Raw genomic sequence first — 23824 nt, forward strand, 5'->3', positions numbered from 1 at the left:
GTAGGGTATAATTCAACCGAGGAGAATGCTGAAGGATGGAAGGAAAGAAGAAGGAATACCGAGGGAAAACTGGAGGGTAATTAGAAAAAGTAAAGATTTTTCTCAGGAAATTAGATCTTCGCAAATTCTTTTTTTCCAGCTGTTTGGCGACCACACCCGTCAACAACAGATTGCAGTTTGATGGCGAGTTTTCTACTGTTCCCAAAGATGTTACATTTTCCTTTTGCGTCACTTTTCCCTCGTCTTTACTCCTCCCTTTCTTTCAACTGCTTCTTGTTTTTCATTTCTGGTGTATCCCCAGAGTTACTTTGTTCTTCTATTCATATGCGTACATATACCTGTAAGCCGTATTCTTCCAAATCATATTCTCTAAGATATTTAATACTTTCATCCGAGTTTACGTTTGTATGCTTTCCCATGCCATTCCTGTATTATTTCTTCCATTTCGGTTCAAGATGTAGGAGTGTTATCCGACCCGGCCGTTTCTATACCGTCCATACCTCATCCCTGGAGATGTGGAGATGTATTTCCATCTCTCCAGTCGACTCCCTGGCTGTATGAAGGTGAAAATACATCTTCCGCTTCTGAATAATTACTACAGTGTAACTTTTTCTTTAAATTTGTTCCCTTACTTATTTATTCGTCCTTAATTTATCATATGTAAAATAGTACCGCTAAAATAATATTAAATCCATGTCTCTTCAATATCTGTGAGATCTGCTTCTATTAACTTCTATATTTTAAGTATTGAATCAGATGTCAGGGTAAAATTAATAAAAGTATTTATACTGGATGAAGTGAGCGACTATGAGTCGAAAATATTTTTTAAATAGGGATGAGGGTCGTTTTGAGTTGTGCTTTTGAGGTCGTGGAATATAGATCAGGCGGCCCAAAAGGGTGCGACACCAATATTTATGTTAAGTTTGAACTTAGGTATTCCGATCGTAATTTCGTGTATTTTACAAATATTCATATTCTTGAGCTGTGTGTAAGTGAAATTGACCTGAAAATTACCTACGTATCTCGAATACAATAAAACTATGCCTATATTGAATAATAATGTAATTAAATAATAAGGGTGATTTAAATTTTAGATTCTGGTGGGTCGTAGGGGAAGACAGTTCATAAATGATGCGCGTAGACATCATGAAATTAGATTGAGGAATATTCGAGTTATCACCATCGATTGAGTAAAATAACAGCAACCTATTAGGTGATCGTTGATGAGGGAAATGGATTTCAAGCGACTAGGAGGATAGCAATGAACTGGCCCGGAGTCATGCAGCAATTTGAAAGAAAAAATGTTGAGCTCGTTGATATTTTTTTCGAAAATTTTGATCCTTCAGGGTTGTCTTTTTACCAATTTTAATACGAGAATTGCTCATTGAACTTACTGAATCGACAGTAAATTCATTGATACTGATTTCGCTAGACCCAAATCGGGGATAGACTAAGCTGAATTGGTATCCATTATTGCTGTACAAGAACGTGACACCATAACTCCATTACGATCATACTACGACTAGATACACTATAAAAAAATCCATTTAGCGAAAATATGTCCGAGTATTCAACCTTTGTTTTAAGTCACGGTTTGCCGACCCAGGAGCTGCAGAATAGACTCCTAACCTGTTCTGAGTTTGTCACGATTGGCCTCATCATAATGAAGGAGTCACCTTAACCGCGAAAGCTACAGGTCTGAATTAATCCCTTGGCTTCCTTTAAAGAGCCACAAATTTTGGTGCGGGGGATGGCGGACTGAAGTGGGTTTTCTCTTACGGCCAACGCCCAACCCTCTCCCACATCCCATTTCCCGAAAACCGCAAAGGTATATCCACATCGGCCCAGAGGGTTCCTGACCCCTTTACGACTTCCCCCGAGGGCGAGAAGCCACATAACCCGAAACTTCTCCTCCGACAAAAAAATGGATATTTCCTTTTTGAAAAAAGTCTTTTTGCCCGTGCAGGCGTCCTCTGTAGTTTGCTCTCCTCCCTGCATTTCATTTCGGAGCCAATTTCAACAGTCCGCGGAAGGTCCTTCCAAATCCCTGCCCTCCCTCGCCCATCCCTTTCTCACGCCTTCCTTCTACTCCCCTTCCTCTATCCGCCCAAGTCAGGCTGCTCTTATTACGCATTCACTAACTGGAAGTTTTTAGCTCAGAAGAACTGCATTGAAGAAATCGTTTGAACTCGTTAGATTTTGTACTACATTTCCATGAAACTCTTTAAAATGGAGAACATTGCCTTCTAGTATTAATGATTTCTGCAATTCAACTTGCCGACAACGCATTCTTCCTGCGGCTACGGAAAGCTCGTCACTCCATTCGGTAATTAAAATATGCTCGAGATATTATGCGTTTATATATTGCTATATATGTGTCTAAAACTTCTGTATTATTTATTATTATATGCCTATTTCATTATGTTTTCTTAGTCTTTGGAAGTTTACACATTAAAGTGAAATGGCATAAATAAGAGAAAGCACACAAATGTACGTGACTTGTTTCATTTGATTTTGACATAAATCGTATTTTATTAAGGCCTTTTGGGTTAAGGGGCATTTACCACGAAGAGAGAATTGGTGACAGGGACTCGTATAAGTAAATAAGTAAATAAAAGGGTTGTAAAGGTATTGATTTGAAGCGATCGATTGTATGCTTCAAAACTATGAACCTTGAGGATAGAGGTAGATAGGGTTGTTTTCATGTTTGCGCTGGGAACAGAATAGGATGAATAAGTCAGAAGGGAATATAAATGAAGAAATATTAGATATGGCTGTGCAGAAAATAAAATTACCGGAGAAAATTTCGAGGAGGACAGAAAAAAGGGTTGGACGATTATGAGAGGCATTGAGATGTTTAAGACTGTGATGGACGGGAGAATGTGAGCTAAGTGGTAGGAATATACTCGGCGTTAGGGACGAGCGAAGTAATTTTCAGAAGTCCATGTTAATGAGCAAAGAGTTTTCAGGACCTTTCAAAATCAATATCAAGACTTAAGAATATTATTATTACAGTTGTCAAAAGGACAAGCAAGGTAAGTGGTGATGGACACAGGCAGGGATTAAGCAGAGCTCAACTTCCATTCGCGTCGTGACAGCAAATAAACCGACCTCCAGCATTATAATCAACTACGTTAGCCATGAATCAAGTTGGAATGTCTATAATAAATTTTTCAACAACTCTATGTATTTTTGAAGTGTTTATTTTCTGTCTTTCTTGGATCCATTCTCTGGTCTTCTTCCTCACAACCTAGTGAGTCCTGTCTCCTTATCCCCTTCATTACAATTAGTATCCTTTTTTATCAGCATTCTCACAAACTCTTTGGATTCTTTCCTCTCTGCCTTTCCCGTAATTACTTCTCCTTTCGAACATGTCTCGTTTTTGTTAGCATGGCAATGCTCGCTGTCACCTTGCGGATGGAGCCTTTCTCGGCTGGATCGCATGGGCATACCGGACGCGCTCCCTCATGCGCTCACTCGTCCGTCCCCTCCCATCGCCCTTCTCGTCTCTCCCTCCCCTACGTCCACTTCTCACCGCACCTTCCTCCCTCGCCTTCCACCGTTCACATCCTCCCCCTCTCCATCCTCCCCCCATTCAATTGAAGTTTGTCCATTTTTTCTCGTCTAATAATCTCGCGTCTCCGGAGAACGGGGGCGATTTACCAGCTGTTGCGCCTTCCTCCGCCGTTCCGTCCACTCCCCACCCTTCGCCTTCCATCCCTCGCCAAGGCCAATCCACCTACCCACCCGCACAACCCCTTAGTGCTCCGGCGCGGCGCCCAAATTCCCCCGCAGTATAATTTTATGCCGTTTGGTTGGCGTTAATAAAGGAGGGAGATGGGTGGTGAGGGGTGTTTTTACGATTCATGCGCTCTTTGAGGGAGTTTAAATCCGGCCGACTCACTTCCCCCCGTCCCGTTCATCCGGCGGTGTGGCTATTAACGACTGCCCATATGAAGTTGGCCGTTAAGAATAGAATATTGGATCTTGAGAAGCAATCAGTAGAATTTTGATTGTTGTTTATAACCCAGAAAGTCTTCAGTTATAACTGTATCTCTCTATCCATCGCATGAAAGTCATGCGTTCATTCGATGAGTCTGATGTTTTTTTATTTACTTTCAATGATGCATCGACAGATAATCGTCCTTAATACTGCTACATTGCATTTGAAAATCTTAAATTTCTTTTATCCTGTGATGCCTAAAAATTAAAGAAGTTTACAAAATCTTTCTGACGGTGTGTTTTATGGCAATTTCATTGAAATTATTAAATCTGCGATAGTTATTATTATTAACATAAATATATTAGGTATTCTTGCGCTATTGTAATTAATCATTCCCAGCACTTTAAATTAAATAAAAATTGTGAACAATATCCTCTACGAGGTCGTTACACCGAAGATGCTGGGTGTTAAATTGGTACGCTGAAAATCCATTAATTACTGACGAAACAATTTAGGCTCTCAAGGATCAGGAAAAATTATGTCACAAAGCCATGAAATATTTTAAATGTTGTATTATGATCCTGTTTCTCTATTTTTTTACGAACTAAATACTCTTTTTTCTTCTCCTGTTATTTTTCAGTGATCCAAAACACTAGTCGGTGAAAAATGTTCTCTGAAAAAATATCTTTTTTTCTGTCTGTGGCTGTGTTGTAATTCAAATTTCTCTCCATTTCTCTTCACCTTTGAAGGCTTTATTTTAATTCTAAATTTCTGTACATTTATGCCAATGTTTTCAAGTCTTAAGCCTTATGTTTTCAAATATTAGCGGAAATGTATTTGTCCAATACACAGTTTCATTTTATTTGGCGTCGACAATCGAAGCTTCAGAATACTCGCGTCAAGTGCTCGTAGACTTTGGAATGTTTGAGAGAGTGCACTCTTTGAGCCCATAGAACAGGATGTTCATCCCAAAGGTGGACATTTCCGTGAGCGCCATGAATCGGCCGTGAATCAGCTTCCCTCCCTCCCCCTTTTTCCTCGCCCACTCCCTGCTTTAACTCGCCTTAGCCTGGAAGGGTCGAAATTACCCACCTCTCACGCTAGTTGGCATATTCATCGTTTCCCCGGACGTGTTGGGCGTGTAATTGATAAAATAAATCATCTAAGAATCCACTGGCCCTCCGCGCGCACGGCATTTTCCACGACTCCATCTACGATTATCCTCCCTCCTTCCCCACACGCAACCCTTCCTTCCCGTGCTCCGTCCTTCGGAAACGCGTAGTCTCGGAACGACGTCTCGTAAGGCGTGGGCAGGTAGCTCGGGAGAAGGGAACGAAACCAACCGACCACGCGCACCTACACACGCACATAGACGCGCGCACGCACTCGCCCACTCACTCCATCTCTCCCCTATTGTCTCGGCAATACCGGCGGCTTCCGAAACGGCCGGCAAGGCGGCGGGCGAGAGCGCGCCTTCTAAATATCCATTCCAGCCAGAAACTCTCATCCATCCCCATTCCCCCTTACCTCCACCACCCAACCAGCTCTTAACGCCACCCCACTCTCCGCATCCACTCCCTTTCCGCCCACCACCCCCAGCATCTCATTCCCTCCTTCTCCCCCTCCCACCCGCCCTCCTTGATCCTGACCGTTTATTTCGACCCATCCTCCCCGCGACCCTCCCCCTCTGCCGTCCGCCACGCCCACGACCGATCCAACCCCATCCGATCTTCCCCTCCACACGAAAACCCTTTCCCCATCCCACCCCTGTCTCCCATTCCTACGCCGATCTTCCCTTTTGCCCTTTCCTCCTTTCGTGTCAAAACCCCTTTGAATCCCTCCACCTCTCGGTATTTTTTAAACCTCCCCCCGAAGCTCCTATTTCTTCCATTCAAATTGCCCTACCGTCGCCCCTCTTCCGCGCCTCAGTCCTTAGCCCGTCGCGGCGCGAGCAGGTGCATCTTTTGCGCTCATTCCAGACGCCGCGTCGATTCATTTTATGCCCCCGCATGCCTCACCCTCTTTGCGCCGTGTGTGCTCTTTCGTCCGCCCCTCCATCCCGTTCCTCCTCCTACGTATTCACGTTTTTCCGTAGCCCTCCCTCTCATCTCTTTTTCTCGCTCCATCAGCAAGCTCCACGCAGATGACTTTCAGTTCCCGCTTTCTCCTGCTAAGCGGTTTCTTCCGAGTAAAGTCTCGTCTCCACCTTCCCCAAATTCATTGTATCGTTTTGGTGCATTTTCCTTCACCAATCTCTCTGTTTTGTTGGCGATTAACGAGAGTCATTGCTCTTGCCCGTCCCAATTTTCTTGCTGTGCTTAAGATAACGTAGAGCCGAATTTCTCTGGCATGCGTCATAATTACCGACCCAGGAAAGGTGGAAACTTTTTCTTTTCTATATGCTCATTTTCTCTCGCTTTGTCAATTTTATTTTTTCCAATTTTCTTCACGCCCTTATCTCAAACTCCTCTAGCATAAGATTATCGTTTTGCCTCAACGACCAAGTTTCTGAGGCATACAAAATTGCGCTCCATATTAATCCCAGTGTTTCCCGTCCGTCTTTATTTTAATTGCCTGTCGTCAAAGACCGCCTCTTTTTAAGTTTCTTTTCCTAATTCAATGCTTCTTCAAATGCAATTTCTAATTTGCTCACATTCTTCTCAATCACTTCCTAAAAAGGAACTTATTTTTGCCTATTCTGGAGTATATCTAACTGTTAATGTTTATCGTAGCCTTCCTATTTCTTGAGAATCTCACTTCCCTCACTTTCTTATTATTAATCCTCTTCGCATATCTAAATTGATTCCGTAATGCCCTAAGTAATGTCTGTTAACCCCTTGGCAAATCTATTTGTTTTGAAGAGTTCTCCTCCTACTTTCACTCCTCTATACAGCCTTTCCCATGCCTCCTCAAGTGTATTTCCCGCGTGCACATGATTTGAAAAGAACAGATAACGATAGAATTCGTCTCACTCCATGCAGTTTTAGCCCTGCTCATGCTGACCCACCATTGGCGCTCCTCCGCGCTTATTAAGTTTGAGACATGTACCTAAAAGTTCCAGTTAGGCCTGCATCCCTCCAGTTGACTCCTTCCTTCTGCAACAGGTTCATTAATTGTGCCCAGATGCGAAATACAACCTTTTTCGCGCGTGAAATCAATATGATAGTATTCATGAGTACTACGGTTGAGCCCTCTTCCTTCCCAGTTTTCCTATATTCTGGAGTAGTTTCGCGCAGATGATATCTAATCCCACGGACTTCTTCGCTTTCATTTCATTTCTACTATATATTCAAACTCTGTGGCCTGTTATCTAGTAGAGTAGTTTTTAAGGGGAGGCGACCGACAGCTAAGGTCATTTGCGCCATAGGGGATGGACAGGAAAGGATGAAGGGTGGAGAGAAACCCGGCGTCGGCATTAGCCTGCTCTTTACGAAAGGCGCCAAGGGGTCCGCAGTTTAACGTCCCATCCGACGGACGGCGTACTCACTCAAAGTGCCCTCCACAAAGCACCTCAAGTAGGGATCGAGATACCTCTGAAAAATATTCAACACCGCCGGGATTTGAACCCGCGCCCTCAGGGTGGGAAGCCAGTACGTTAGCCCCCGCACCATCTCGATCCCCGCCTGTTATCTTTGCCATACAGTTCCTCAATATATTTTTCCATCCTGTCGGAAACTTTTTTTCTTTGATTAACATTTATCTGTTGTTTTGCCTATTCTATGAATAGATATTTCCCTCTTAAACCCTAACAATTCCTTTGACTTCCTGTATAGCGTGCCAATTTAATTCTATCTCTGCAAAGTATCCATATCCTCACACTGTTCTTTCTACCATGTTTCCTTTAATCTATTAGTCAATCGCCTCAGTTTATTGTTTGTTTCCCTCTTTGTGTATTCGTCCTCTTATCACATCTCAAATTTTGGTCAACACTCTTTTTGAACTCATTCCAATACGCCCCAGTTAGTTTTCTACATTTCAATTTCTTATGCTCCTTCCCTTCTCCTTTTTCTTATATTTACCAATGCACTTTACGAGTGCTGTATTTTGATCCGAATCCGCATTTGCTCCCGGTAAACCGTGCGAGTTTATCCCGAGAGTCTATGCCCAACCATAACATAATTAAATGATATCTCTCTCTATCTCCCGGAAAATTCCATGTGTGCCTACGTTTGCAGTTTTGTTTCAACCTGGTGTTCGTTATAGTTAAGCTATCTCCAGTAAAACTCTATAGTTGTTTTCCCGGCGGCCATTCCTTGCTGCACATTCTCCTGGACTGCCACTAGATTGACTGGATCTGGGCTAACTTCCTATGATAATATTCTGTCATTCACCTGTTTCACGTTCACCACCCTTCTCCCCCAAGTTTCTAATTCAGTGTTATGACTACCCCATGTTGAATTTTCGCCCCTCCGCTGAATGTAGCTCTATACTGTGCAATTGTAGCTGCCGTTGCAATTATTTCCGCTATCTTTCCGTCTCCCCTCGCAGAGGCCTAATTTTCTGTGTCTCCTTTCTCCATCATTCGCTTGATGCTTTCCAATTTCCCTGTCATTAGCATCGTTTTAACATTCCAATTCCTCATTTTCCTTTTCTGTCTCTATTTCCTATTGCCTTCCGCTCGATTCTCCAAAGATTTCGCGTGATGACGATCTCTTCCGCTCCTGGGCACGAGACAGCCCACAGAGCCGGTTCGTGTAGTGGCCAGAACTCATTATCGTATTTGGTTGCATCATTATCATATTTTCTTGGGATGAATACTAATTTCTTCAATTATTTCATGTCCTCCTGTGGGATTTACGAAGCAAGCTAATGGGGAATACTTAGTCAATATGCAATTGCCGATAAAAGGGTAGATAGGTGAAAAGGAGGTTATGCTGCAGACTGAGGAACATTTTACTTCTGGGTTTCTCAGCCTCGCTCATTATAATAATATAGCCTTTTGTTTCACCCATTTGTATTGCTTATGTACCACTTTGCATTCATTCCTTTCTCCTGTCCACACTTTTTGGCATGTCTGCCGAAACCCTACCATCCTCAAGGATATCTTTCGTAGCCCATTTTCTTTCATAATCTGTAACATCATGCAATATTTGACACTTTTTATCATGATCCATCGTTTAGCCGCTTTTTATTTCCGGCCACCACTTTATACGATTCCTTGGGCTCATTTTTGTATTTTTCCCATCTTTTCCGTACTTTTCTGATTGGGACTGAGCCAAATCCCGAATCTTGGCCTCACTCGTGATTAGTCTCCATTTGTTTTATCAGCATTTTATTCTCGGATTTCACGAATGAAAGTTATCACGCATTCACTACCATATCCTTTATTGTTCCTTGGCTTAAAAGTAGCTAGGACGAAGCAAGGTCATATCATAAACGCATCATGATAGTTTCATGTCTCCCGGAATTTTTCCCGTATACTACGCGACTTATATTTTTTCACCTCAATCAAAAGTTATCGTTATGAAAGTATTTATTTCCTCAATATTGAGTGGTAAAGTCCCAAATATGAGTAGCATTGAATTGCGGTCTATATACTTTACGTATGGTGGGCTTGGAGATCAAAATAGAATCTCTTTTCGTGAAAACTTAACGTATTTCAGCTCATCCTTAAATTACGACTACTTTACTTAATTTTTCACCCGTCGTTGGGTGAAATTGCTCTGATTTTCTCTAAAAGTTCTTTTAACACCTGTCGTATTCTAAGGTTATATCGCATATTCCGAGATGGCTATTTCATTTTATTCCATTTGTTTTTCCAACTGAATAATGTAACTAAGTATGATGAAACTTTTATTTTTTATGCCACTCGAAAACGTAATTTTCGCCAAACAGGTTAAAACCCTCTCAATAATATATGAATATATTGTAGATTCCCAGAAGTTTCCACCCATTTTTGGTATATTTTCTTTACAGCATTGACCAAATTGTGCCTGAGCAGAGTACTTAACTCTTAACCAATAAGCATCGAAAAGTTAATATTTTGACGTGTGATTTAAGTGGTATATCGTCATGCTATGCCAAAAAGGGAATTTGTTAGCGGCAGTTGTACAACCGAACTTATTATCTTCATCTCTTAACTGTTACTGAAATGATTGTAAAAAATTCTTTTCATGCATCTACTTCCGCAGGAAATAACCTATGGCCAGAAATAATTTTTACAGCTATCAATTTCGGCAGTTGATAAAAAATGCTAAGGCATAGTGGAATTTTCTCCATCCTTTGTCCAGTCATGGAATTTAGCATTCGTAAGAATCCACTTTTTGTGCGCCTGCCTACTCTGCGTTTTCTCAAAAAACTTTATATCCGCCTATATCTCCTTTCCATCTCATTCATAAAATTTCCCGTTTTCGGACTTCCTGGAGAACAAATTTAATTTTTTGTGAACCAAACTACTTCTTCCATCTCTACAAGTTTTCTCCTATAATTCCATTTTATCTGCTTATCCAACGACGCGTGCTGTCTCCCTCCCTTCCTCTTTCTCTCTCTCTCCCTCTAAGCATCTCTCCCTCTAATCTGTTGTTGGAAAGAATTTCCTTTCGGTGAAAGAAATACTATAGGTTTCCCCGAGTTACTTTGCTAAAGATTGAAGAGTTTTTTCGTTCATTTAACTACGCGTGGCATCAATTTTCCTTTTCAGGCTGTGCTTTTATTGTGGTTGCAATATAAAATACCACGTTTCGATTAAATAAAATATTTCTTCCTGTGCGCTGAGTTGTCTTCCAAAATGCCGCAGTGTAGATCGAGATTTTTTTCCTTTACCGGTTATAAACGAGGATATACAGAGGGTTAAAATAATAATGAAATTTTAATCAATTATGCTTCGATTACAGATTCTTCCTTTATGATTGACAAATTCATCTTACGATTTAATTATACAACGCTGAAATGCCATTTTCGACTCCATTTGTAAAAGTGCCAACACTTTGAGTACTTTGGAGTTTCACCCACGTTTTTATGAATCGCAGGAAGCGTTCGCTTTCCATTTTTTCGCTGGCTTTTAAGAGTGTATTCTTTGTGCTGTTATTTTTTAGCGGGTTTCTTTCGACATAAACGTCATTTTATATTTCTGCACGAAAAAATAACGTCGCCTCGTCTTTATCTCAAGATTGAATTAAGCCTGTATCTCGGTGGTAAAATATTCTTTTAGGTTCCGTTAAGCTCACTTTGCATTTATGACTAATGTACGCTGGCGTGATGCTTGCAGAAAGGATCAGCTCGCAACGCTTTGCCTTCCGCCGCGGTGACATGACTACCTCTTATTTTATACGCGGCTGTCACCAGCCAACGGGAGCGGTCTCGAGAGGCCCCTGTTAACTGAAGGCTGGCCTTCCCTCCTTTGGATCGCTTTTTTAATCGCCCTTTCCGCTTCGTTTATTTCCGCGGAACATATTTTTCTGCGACTCTTAAGAGCTAACGAATCCCGAGTCCTTCGATCCGTGTTGTCGCACTGCGATCTTCGCTTGTCATCACAAAGCAAAGTGAACCTCCCCTTCGCGACCTCTCCTCTTAGCTTCCTCCCCCCCCCCTCCCCACTCACGACAAACGCCTCGTTAGCTTCCTCCTACATTTTCGCGCTGTAATTTTCTCTTTTCAGTTAAAAACTCATGCCTCCGACTCGCTTCCATCTCCGCGCACCTTTTGGAAGTCCCGCCGTTAATATTTTTTTTCCACCTTTCTCACCGTCGCCACATTACTAACCTCAGACTCATTTTTTTCACCGCAGTCGTATGTATTTTCCCAGACATGTACACTACGTCTCTTTATGGATACCACCGTACAGAAATCGCTAAAGGCCTCTTATCCCTTCCGATTCATTGGTCAATTTAAAATAAAAGTATGGCTGAGATGCGGTTATGAAAATTGCACTCAAAAACAGTTATTCTTCCTTCGGGATAATTGGATACCTTCTTCGATTTTTTAGGATTTGTCTTTCTTGACATGGCATCGAAATCTGCAGACCTCCCGCGAAATACGAGGGTCATCCGGAAAGTAGTACCCGTTCGTGAAATAAAGACACAAAAGTAAATATTAACAAACATAAAAAATTTTATTTGAAAGAGGATACTTTAAACTACTTCTCAACATAATCTCCAAGCAAATTAAGGCATTTGTCATAACGTGTGACAAGTTTCTGTATTCCTGCTGCATAGTCCTTCGCCGCCAGCTCATTGAGATACGCGAGGGACCCATCTTGCACAAATTTTTGCATAATGCAGATGGTGTTTAACAATTACATGAACAATTGTTCGAGAAACATTGGGAAAATGCTCACAGATGTCATCAATTGTGACGCGCCGATCGTTCCTCACGAATTCGTCAACTGAGCTCACCAGTTGGTCTGTAATGACAGACGGTCTCTCCGAACGCTCATCGTCGTGTGTGTTCCCCCTCCCCATGTTGAAGTTGCGACACCACCGCCGAACAGACGACTCGTCCATTACATTGTCTCCATACACCTCCTTTAATTGGCGATGAATATCACATGGGCGAACGTTTCTTGCATTGAGGAATTTAATCACTGCCCTCACTTCACAACTGGCGGCGTTCTCAATTTTTTTAAACATTGTAAACAATCACAGAAACAACACAGGCAATGCTAGCGTCACGCAACTTGGCTCAGAGAAGGCAGACAAGCCACTGAAGCTATCTGACCTCGTCCAGCGGCTACTCGCGTCGTCAGCACTTCATGCGGCACGAACGGGTACTACTTTCCGGATGACCCTCGTACAACTCGACGCACTCTCCAACAATCTTGGTTGGAGTTCCTCTCACTTTTGTCCCTCTTGTTTTGTTGCTTCCATTCGACTGCAGAAAGAGTCGCAGTCCGAAAGGTGGAGAGAAATACGAGGGTCATCCGGAAAGTAGTACCCGTTCGTGAAATAAAGACACAAAAGTAAATATTAACAAACATAAAAAAATTTATTTGAAAGAGGATACTTTAAACTACTTCTCAACATAATCTCCAAGCAAATTAAGGCATTTGTCATAACGTGTGACAAGTTTCTGTATTCCTGCTGCATAGTCCTTCGCCGCCAGCTCATTGAGATACGCGAGGGACCCATCTTGCACAAATTTTTGCATAATGCAGATGGTGTTTAACAATTTCATGAACAATTGTTCGAGAAACATTGGGAAAATGCTCACAGATGTCATCAATTGTGACGCGCCGATCGTTCCTCACGAATTCGTCAACTGAGCTCACCAGTTGGTCTGTAATGACAGACGGTCTCCCCGAACGCTCATCGTCGTGTGTGTTCCCCCTCCCCATGTTGAAGTTGCGACACCACCGCCGAACAGACGACTCGTCCATTACATTGTCTCCATACACCTCCTTTAATTGGCGATGAATATCACATGGGCGAACGTTTCTTGCATTGAGGAATTTAATCACTGCCCTCACTTCACAACTGGCGGCGTTCTCAATTTTTTTAAACATTGTAAACAATCACAGAAACAACACAGGCAATGCTAGCGTCACGCAACTTGGCTCAGAGAAGGCAGACAAGCCACTGAAGCTATCTGACCTCGTCCAGCGGCTACTCGCGTCGTCAGCACTTCATGCGGCACGAACGGGTACTACTTTCCGGATGACCCTCGTATTTCGAACGTTTACATTCGTGCCTCGAGCGCACGCTGCAACGGAGTAAAAAAACTCATCCCACGCACATTCTCTTCGTTTTTCCAGATCCCCTCAACTCTTTTCTGACTCATCACCTCTCATTTTTAACCTCCTCTTCTTCGCCCTTAATATTAGGGGCATTCGAGGGTTAGAGAGAATTCCGTTCCGTTTCCCTAAGTAAGAAACTTGTGTTACCTGGTCATAATTAAACGTAGTGAGCCTATTTTCATTCACGTTCACTGAATAAATAGAAACGTGGAATGCTTTATAGTCAGTAAACGGCTAACAGGCTTTGTTTAAAAATATATTATTTTATTCGACCTAAAAATTCTCCTCAAGTACTCGATTTTTAATCAATAAAAGTTACTAGTGTACAATTTTATTTTGAAGTTTCGATTAGAATTTGAGTCGAGTCCCAATGCTGATTTCCGTAGTTGCAGTCGGTTACTTAAGGTAGGAGCTGCTTTTGGTGACGTTAACATTAAGAAGCTGTTGTCGCGTTAATTTTAACTCCTACATCTTTCTTCCTGGTCTCCATTCTGCATATGCCTCTTCTTCTCGTGTGCATCTTATAAGGGTGACTGATCATAAAATTTATCGTATATTTGCCGCACTGAATGACAGAACCACTAGGTGCGGCAACATAACTTCTTTTTTGAAAGCGTTTTGCGTTTGAAAAAAGGAAGTTATGTTACCGCACCCTGTAATTCTGAGTTTTAGCCAAAATCCTTGTACACGTGTAAATAATTTTTCCTCTTCTTCACTCACCTTATAGTACGCTTTCCTTTCATTGCACCTATAGAGGATATTAACGAGATATCGAATAAGGCAATTAGTTTCTTATGCTCGGTATTATATTTGAAAAAATGAAGTATTACCTATTACGTCATTATTATGAAATGAAAATGCCATGCATATAAATTACTTTTACCTTCTTTGTGTCCCTTTCTCGGTTTTGCCTCTACTTCCTTCCCTATATCTTGAAGTACATTTATATTTTTCAATTATGTCAATGCTATGCTGTTCATTATAATCTTGTAATGTTACATATATTATGGCAGCAGCGTATTAAAGGTGTCAATACCTTTAACGCACAAAGCCGTCTGCCTGTCCATCCGTCTCTCCTCTCAGCCTTCTCCACTCGGTGTCTCTCCCCGGATTTGCTAGAGCGACTCCCGACAAAAGATCGGGAGGAGGTGGGAAAGGTTGACGAGGCGGCGCTGTTAATGGTTGGGAGGGAATCGGGGCTCTCCTCAAGAAGAAGGCGCGAGGGGTTGGAAGAGGGGGGGGTCGCGGGAGGAGAGGTGGTTGAATGGATTGGTGAGGGACAGATAGCGGGGAAGAGTCGGAGAACCGCAGAAAAGGCTTGGTGAAGGGAGAAGAGCAAAGGAAAAATTCTCCCGCGTAAGAAGATGAGTGGTGGTAGGATTTCAAAAGGGGCAGGCCACGCATGAGGACGCTCGAAAAGGATTGTAATGCCAGTTGGCTGGGAAGGACTTGAGAGTTCCTTCCCTTTTTTTCTATACATTCCGTCTTCAACTTCTCATTTCTTCCGGTTTAAAGGTCTTGTATTTTTCTTCTTTTAGTCCTTTGCCTTCGAAGCGAAAAGCTATCTCCTTCCTTAAAAACGGCTGGAGTAAAGTTGTGCACGTAATAGGATGCCTTTGACTCTGACGAAAACTGCTTTCTTCTTTTCCTTGTTGGGAGTAAGTTTTCTCCGAGCTATTGAATGATCGCAAGGGAGAAATTTTTTTACGATGATTCAAAAATATTTTCTGGTCTGATTGGAATTTGCTGCTCATAAGGAATTTACTATGTAACAATTTCAGAGTATAAAAGTCGTTCGCCCTATACTCTGAAATTGTTGCATTGAAATGCATATTAGCGGATGACTCCGTTAAAAATTACTGTTGCGGCATCTCTCGCAGTTTCTTGGAATTTACTTTGTATTAATTCACTAGGGATATATCTAAACGGAAATAATTTCGCAAAGATCATATTGAAAACGGTTTAGATGTTTATTTTTATAAATCCAAAATATATTCCACGTAAATAATTCATTTCTTTTACTCTGAATGCTGTCTGTAATACTCAGCTAGATGAAACACCTAACTTGTAATAAGTGTCTGTTATTCGTTAATCTAATCATTCTACTATCCCCTGGAAGTAGTTTGTCTGTTTCGCAGAAAATGCCTCAAAATATTTCCTTTATTCACGTTGAAACATTACGGGAAGCCTTCCCCTAGAGTATATTCCAAAAATAAACTTTCCCAGTGGACAAATTACAGATAACATTATGTGTACGGATAATAAGAACAAAATGCATTTTAATTTTCATTTCTTGATTTATTTCAATCAATGGATGCAAATAAGTTGGAGTGACAGTAGATGGTCCAGCTTAAAAGTTTGTGGAAAGCTTCCAGTGACTCAGTTAGCACCTCACCGTTTTTATTCCGTGACGGTGATCCTTAATGAGCTTTAGGAATAGGAGTAGTTTAAACATTTCGCGGCGGTTGCGTTTAAATGAGCTCGGAATGCATTGTTAAAGTTCTCTGTATGTTCCCAGAAACATGACTGCAAAATAAAAAGATGGGACCTGCATAGATGAGAGCTTCAACCGTTGTCTTCTCCTTTTCCCCCCCGCAGGCACCTGGCGCGGAATCCTTTCATCTGCGACTGCAACCTCCGCTGGCTGTCGGAGTACCTGCACCGTAATCCAATAGAGACATCCGGAGCACGGTGCGACGCGCCCAAGCGGATGCAGCGGCGCCGGATCGACGCCATGAGGGATGAGAAGTTTAAATGTAAGGGTAAGCGAGCCCCGTATGAAGTTGCTTCTCTCACTGAAATGCTCTCCTCTTTTCCTTCACACTGCCTATATTTTTATTTTGTCTTTCTCCCTCTTCATTTGGATCAATCCCTTTGGATCTCCCTATGCTTCATTTATTTATTTCTGTATCTCACCTAACATTTTCTTGTTTTCATTTTTCGCGTCTCAATTACGCCTCATGAAATTCAGAGGATGAGTAAACACTCGGAAATGCCAACGTTATTTCGGCAAGAGAATTTCCGTATGTACCTTCATACAATACTTATTCCGCTGAAATACTATTTTTTTCATTTTGTTAATCGTCGTAATTCTTCCAATAGAACGTCGAAATCAATGCCTTTTGCAATATGTTTTTATTCGCCATTAATTATTATCTTAAATAATTAAACGCGATCGGGAAATAGTTGCCATTTTTTTATTTGTGGCAATTTTAAATGATTTCTCCTCGGATCATCCGCCTTACCTGCCAAAAAAACACTGACTTCACATTGGAACTAAACGAATCCTCGCCTCCCTAGCGGCTCTTGCGGCTTGGCCCGCTGAAAGATGATGCAACCCCAAGAGCGAGCTTATGTCCATCGAATCATGTAGGTGGTTTTTAACGTGCTTTCTAGAAATGGTCCTTTCAGTTCAAATCCTATGTAGAACTGGGAATACAGAATCGTTGGGCCTTTTCAGAAATCTTGCAAATATATTTACAGATGTAGTTAACATTTACTTATGTTTCTGCGCTTCATCCCTTAATTTAAGTCTGGTGGTTTTTCCTCGAGACATAAATACACCACGATTCTAAAACTTCATTAATTTTGTTGTCCTGTAAAAGCTACACCTAATTCTATAAAATATGAAACAAAAAAATCAAAGTCTGCCTCTTTCTCATCCAAGTATGATTTTCAATGTATCATTTTATATTTTTTCACTCCTAACCTATATCCTTCTCCTCCAAGTTGGGAGGGCTTAAAATGGTGAAAGCTAACTCACGGCGGCATTGTGCTAATTGGTGCTTTTAATTGTTTTCCTACTTTAGTTATTAATGGTTGTGGACTGCATTGCTAAATTTTTCTCAATACTAACTCTATGCTAAGGTTTAATATTTTTAATGCATGTTCTTTTTTGTGATTCTGTAGTTTATCAGATGATTAAATTTATAAAGCTCTTCTTGAAAGCACAGATATGTGTATTTTGTTCTGATAATGTGATTGATTGTCCTGGATTTTAACTGTAGACTATTTGGCAGAACAGATTACTTAAATAATTTTTTTAATATGAAGTTAAGAATATTTTAATTAATTTTAAAGTTACTCTGTTAATTTTGAATTGCTGAGTAATATGTAATTTTTTCATTATTGGCATAAGAATTTATTGTTCTTGAGCCTTTACTATCATCATCTTTTTTGTTGCACATATTAATTCCACGGGTGGATTAAATACCCTCTTCAATTTAATTTTTTGTTATCACTTATTTCGTGAGCATGCATTTTTTTATTTTACAAAATCAAATGTCAATCCACCTTCCCCTCTACAAATCCTCCCTATTCACATAAATTTCAGGTGTTGCAGAAGAGCTGCGTACTCGTTTGGCTGGAGAATGCATGGTTGACGTTCCTTGTCCAAATGGTTGCACTTGTGATGGCACATCAATTGATTGCTCTAACAGAGGATTGACAGAAATACCCAAAGACCTACCAATGTACACAACTGAGTTGTAAGTCTTCTTTTCTCCACAATACCCTCAACTGCATGATATTCTTGATAAATATTTCCATGTGTGCAAAGACATTTAATTCATTGCTGAAATGGGAGTTTTAAATTAATTTTTATTCCCTATTACATCAACCTATTTTTCAGATTACTCAATGACAATGAACTGGGACGTATTCGAGCCGATGGCTTGTTTGTCCGTCTTCCAAATCTACAAAGGCTAGACTTAAGTCGAAATAGAGTCACAGGAATTGAACAGGCAGCCTTTCAGGGCGCTTCCCGACTCACTGAATTGTAAGAGCTGACCTTCAACAACATTGAACTAAAACAATGCTACCTTTTGTGTGAAAATGATAAATAATAGTTTAGTTGGAAATTGAACCTTGCACTCACTTATTGATATTTCTGTTTTAGGATATTGGCTGAGAATCTGATCCGTGAGATCCACAATAAAATGTTTTTGGGACTTACTAATCTGAAGTCAATGTGAGTATGCTTTTTAAAATTGAACAGGTTTTTCTGTTATTAATCGCAACGGTGGTTTAAGTGTAAAACCATCATATCTCTGCTCTTATTTGGTCAGACTAACTGTACATCAATGATGTGACATGGCAGTTTTGCTGCCCTGGGCTTAAAACCTTTATCTGATTTGCTCATAAAAGAAATAAAAAATACATTATTTATTGCACCGAGGACTATATTTTAATCTTAAAGCATCATAAAACTGGAGAATCGATAGTTATTTATGCAAAGTTTATCTTTACTGCTATAAGACATTAAAAAAGAATCTGTTCATTACTTCATTTAAGATTATAGATGATTCTCAGCTCATTGTGGAGCTTTTCTTAATTGCACTAATGTTTTAAACCATTTTATTACTAGCTATGATTTGGGAGTGATTGTGATTTATTCTAAAATATTGTATTTTTTTAATTACAGATCCCTGTATGATAATCAAATTACGTGTGTAATGCCTGGATCATTTGACCCACTCACATCACTAAAATCCCTGTAAGTGTTCTTCAAGTTCAGCAAAGATTGAGATCGCCCACAAATATTGAAAAATAGTTCTACTTTTATTATGATACTCAAGGAAAATTCCATTTTTTATTCATCCTAGGAACTTGGCCTCCAATCCCTTCAACTGCAATTGCCACCTCTCTTGGCTTGCTGATTGGCTTCGCAAGCGGGACTTGCAGCTTTACTCTGGGTCCTCTTCAGCCTTAACTGCAGTACCACTGGGCCCACTCGTTCCTCCAGCTCGCTGTCACAGTCCAACACGAGTGAAGGATGTTCCAATTCATGAGTTACCATCGCATGAATTCAAATGCTCAAGTAAGTATCAACAAGAAAATGAATGGATCATTGCAGTTCAATGCAGTATTCTTTGTTGACCTTGTAACTTGAATGTGGATTCAAATTTGATCATCCTAAAACACAAGTCCATACAAGTGAGTTTTCATTGGCATATTAAATCAGATAAATTGTATATTACTGTGTTTCAAGATTTCCTAATAAAAAAATTGGTAAATACTGTTAACATGGTCGCATCGTGTAATGGAAATAATTAATTATATGGTTCATTTTCAACTTTTAAATGTTTTTTCTCCACCTACCCACTTTTAAAATGGATTCATGAAGATAGTAAGGCATATCATTTCAGTTATTTATGACAGGATGATTTTGTTAGAAATGCCTGTTTCTCATAAATAGATGGTCATCAGATATCAGATATATTTTTAATTTTATATGTCCTAAAAATTTTCTTCCCTCAGATGAAAATGATCATGGCTGTTTAGGTGATGACTACTGTCCACCAAAATGCTCATGCACTGGGACTGTTGTGCGATGCAGTAGGTCAAGGCTAAAAGAGATTCCAAAAGGAATTCCTGAAGACACAACTGAACTGTAAGGCATTTTTCTAAAGATGTAATATGGAACTCATGTTAAAAATTAGCAAATGAATATAGATAATTAAATTTTTATAAATTTTTAAGGTATGATTTAAGGACTTGAGTTTATATACTTAGGAAGGATTAAATGTGTAATCATTACTATTTGCAAGCAAGCAAAACTAGAAAAATGCATTAAAGAAAGTGTCATTCATTATTTTTGCTATGCTCTGCATATTCATTGTATGATTTATGGCACTTTTTCATTTCACAAAAGATTGTAGTATTGGTATTGACCTCACACTTATGCATGCACTGTTTTTGTGGAGATTAGCATGTATAAAAATACATTGTTTTCTAAAGTTCTGTTTAGTTTTAGTTACTACTCACCGGCATGGCAATGTGTTCTTTTTTGCAGATATCTTGATGTAAATGAGATACAGCAAATACAGTCTGAACGAATAAGCCACCTAACTTCTCTCACGAGATTGTAAGTTCATTTTTAATAAAATGTGTACATTTTTCTTGAGAATGCTATTTTAGGTGTCTTGATACTTTATTTCTTTTTTGTAGGGATTTAAGCAACAATCAAATATCAATGCTCTCTAACTTCACCTTTGCTAATTTGACCAGATTATCAACTTTGTAAGTATTTTTATATTTCAAGTGACAGTGTATTTTCAAAAATCATCAGGATCACTGTAAATATTTTTGGGTTATTTTTTCAGGATTATCAGCTACAATAAGCTTCAGTGCATTCAGCGAGATGCTTTAGCAGGTCTCAAATCTCTGAGAATAATGTATGTACCACACTTGGCTTACCCTTGAAATTTGTTGCTTAATATTGAATTAGTGTACGGTGCTAATTAATCAATTTTCATTGCAGATCACTCCATGGTAATGATATCTCCATGATACCAAATGGAACATTTAATGATCTACAATCAATAACACATTTGTAAGTCATACAGGAAAAGGAAATCATAATTTTCACCCATTTATTTATCAACTTTGATGTATTCTCATTTTATTATGAGTGTATTTTTTTTGCTCTCCATCTCTGAGTTGCCTATTTGATATTTCAGGGCAATGGGATCAAATCCATTTTTCTGTGACTGCCATTTACGTTGGCTGGCCAACTGGGTTAAGAGGGATTATGTGGAGCCTGGAATTGCAAGATGCCTCGAACCTCACTCAATGAGAGACAAACTTCTATTAACAACACCACCTTCAGCCTTTGTTTGCAAAGGTAAGAAATTGTTTACCACAGTGTATATGGCCTTTACTTAACAGCATTCATGATCTCTTACAGCGTGGCATGCTCATTGCTGTATTCTTTGTCCATAAGTTATCACTCAACAATCAAGAGTACCTCCAGCTGTACTAAGCAAAATTTAGAATTTTTACAACAGTAATGGTTATCTCTTCGACTGATGTATTAATTCAAGGCATTATTTCCTTCCATAATGTATTTGTTTCTGAATGACATAGCTTTGTGCATACAGATTCTTGGCTCTTGTTATATATCACTATTGAAAAAATTGCAGCCTTACAAAATAGTGTTTGGAGTAAAAAATTTAGTTGTAAAATTGTCATGAACCTTTGTTAGGTTGTGATGCAATAGAATGCTCTGCATTTTGAATACTCATGTTACCTATGTGGGAAATAATTTGGAATTTTAATGTAATGGTAAAAAAATTGTATTATACGGTAGTTCATATGGTATGATTCAAATTGGAATAAAGCACTAGTGTCATTTGACATCCGTATCTCAATAGCATTTGCTTTTTTTAACAGGAAAAGTTGGAATTGAAGTTTTGGCCAAGTGCGATGCATGCTTTACTTTCCCTTGCTCAAATGGTGCCACATGCCACCCTCTGCCAAATCGTCAATATGAGTGTGAATGTTCCCCTGGATATCACGGTCATCACTGCCAACATCTAATTGATGCTTGCTACGGCAATCCTTGCCGAAATTCAGGAACTTGCAAAGTGCTTGAAGAGGGTAGATTCAGGTAAGTTTTGCTGTTGAAATCTTAGTTGGTGAAAATCATGCATCTCAACATTTAACACCCAATATATAATATAAATGCTATATTTTACTATATGCTGCATGCGTTTTTGTAATTTTATATTTGTTACGAGTCTTCCATTCGCTGTCATCAAAATATTAGGAAAGATATATTTCCACTCACTCTTGAAATGGCCTTGTCATGAAAGTTAGGTCTAAGAAGGTGCATCAATTTTAGCAGTGTGTATACTAGCAAGTTTCTTTTTATTTTAATTTAACGATCAGCACGTACACTTTCAAAGAATTGATTTTGTACATAATTGTACTCACAAATTCTGTGAATATGATGCAAGGATGCTCTCATTGTCTTGCTTAATTAATAAAGGTTAATTATTCCAAATTAAATTGTATTATAACCTAAAAATTGCATAATGTGGCACTGAACCTCATCTCACTCATTCCTCTTTTTCAATGAAATGTAGCATATACCACCCTACTTCTCTGTCAGGACTTAATGAATGAACTATTCAACCTAAGATTATTTTTTAAAAACCAAAAATTTTAAAATTCTAGCAAAAATAAGATTTTGAAAAATTAGTTTGAACTAAGCTTGGCTCAGCTTTAACTGAGCTTACTCTCTGACAACTTTGTGGATATTTTGGAAGTTTTTATTTTATTTTTCAGCTGCCATTGCCCTAATGGTTTCACTGGAGATCGCTGTGAAACAAATGTTGATGATTGTGAAGGAAATAAATGTGAAAATAATGCCACTTGCCTTGATCTGGTTCAAGCCTATCAGTGCATATGCCCAGCAGGATATATGGGTAAGAAATACCAATACCCCTTGGGTTCCTGAAATTGTTTATTTCCAAGTGACAATGTTCTTGGCTTGAATATGGCTAAGTTTCATTGCAAAAAGCTTTAGATTTAATCCATAGATAATTATAAAAATTCTCATATTGACTTTGCTCTAACATAATTATAACTTTCTAGGTGAATATTGCGAGAAAAAGATTCCTTTCTGCACTAAGGAATATGATCCTTGTAAAAATGGTGCCAAATGTGTAGACAATACTAGCTTTTACACATGTGAATGCACTCCTGGTTATACTGGGCAAAACTGTTCTGTCAATGTTGATGATTGCCAGGCACACCTTTGCCAGGTAAGATATTAATTATTAAGGCCACATCTCATGTAAAGGTACTCCCATAAACTTTGCCCTACATCCATTCCTGAGAATGTCATAGTAGCATTGTGTTATTGTCAAGTACCTTGCTTGCAGAATTATTCATAGATTTCAAAGAAGTTTGGATTTCATATGAAGAAAAATCAATGTTAGAATGAAAAATGACTTTAAAATATTTTTCAAGGTCAACAGTTATGAGGTCACCTGAAATACAATCCAATTAATGCGATATGATGTGCTTATTCTTACTCATTAATCATTTTTGCCATGCTGAAGCATTCATCTTATTGCTTTGGTTGCCCTCTGATGCACATTTATAGAAATGTGAGATAAAATAAACTGTCACAAAATTTAGTTTCTTGTAAGATATATGGTTTATTTCTCTCAACAGAATGGTGCAACCTGCATTGATGGGGTGAATTCGTACACTTGTAAATGTGCTGGAGATTTTGTGGGAAAATTTTGTGAAGTTACTCCAATGGTTTCAATGCTGTACCCACAAACTTCACCATGTCAACACCATGACTGCGAGCATGGTATTTGCTTCCAACCTCAAGGATCAATGGATTATGTTTGTAAATGTGCACCTGGGTATTCTGGTAAGTACAGATAATGCTCTTTTATCTTAATGTATCATCA

General features: G+C 39.5%; 1 protein-coding gene across 2 annotated transcripts in view; it reads left to right on the forward strand.

Moving 5' to 3' along the window:
* Nucleotides 1-23824, forward strand: part of sli (slit guidance ligand) — a 587738-nt gene that overhangs the window by 556404 nt on the left and 7510 nt on the right. Inside the window, exons 14-29 of one of the 2 annotated variants that reach the window (XM_071591752.1) lie at nt 16212-16375; nt 17947-18100; nt 18244-18390; nt 18511-18582; nt 19036-19107; nt 19217-19431; nt 19872-20004; nt 20407-20478; nt 20562-20633; nt 20717-20788; nt 20875-20946; nt 21074-21237; nt 21786-22002; nt 22683-22822; nt 22992-23161; nt 23577-23784. In XM_071591752.1, coding sequence (XP_071447853.1) covers nt 16212-16375; nt 17947-18100; nt 18244-18390; nt 18511-18582; nt 19036-19107; nt 19217-19431; nt 19872-20004; nt 20407-20478; nt 20562-20633; nt 20717-20788; nt 20875-20946; nt 21074-21237; nt 21786-22002; nt 22683-22822; nt 22992-23161; nt 23577-23784 — 2144 coding nt within the window. The remainder of the gene's footprint in view (nt 1-16211; nt 16376-17946; nt 18101-18243; nt 18391-18510; nt 18583-19035; nt 19108-19216; nt 19432-19871; nt 20005-20406; nt 20479-20561; nt 20634-20716; nt 20789-20874; nt 20947-21073; nt 21238-21785; nt 22003-22682; nt 22823-22991; nt 23162-23576; nt 23785-23824) is intronic. The other variant, XM_071591753.1, reaches the window with a different exon arrangement.

The sequence above is a fragment of the Hetaerina americana genome, unplaced genomic scaffold (genome assembly GCF_022747635.1).
Source record: "Hetaerina americana unplaced genomic scaffold, ioHetAmer1.1.p SCAF_5, whole genome shotgun sequence".
Taxonomy (NCBI): Eukaryota; Metazoa; Arthropoda; class Insecta; order Odonata; family Calopterygidae; genus Hetaerina; species Hetaerina americana.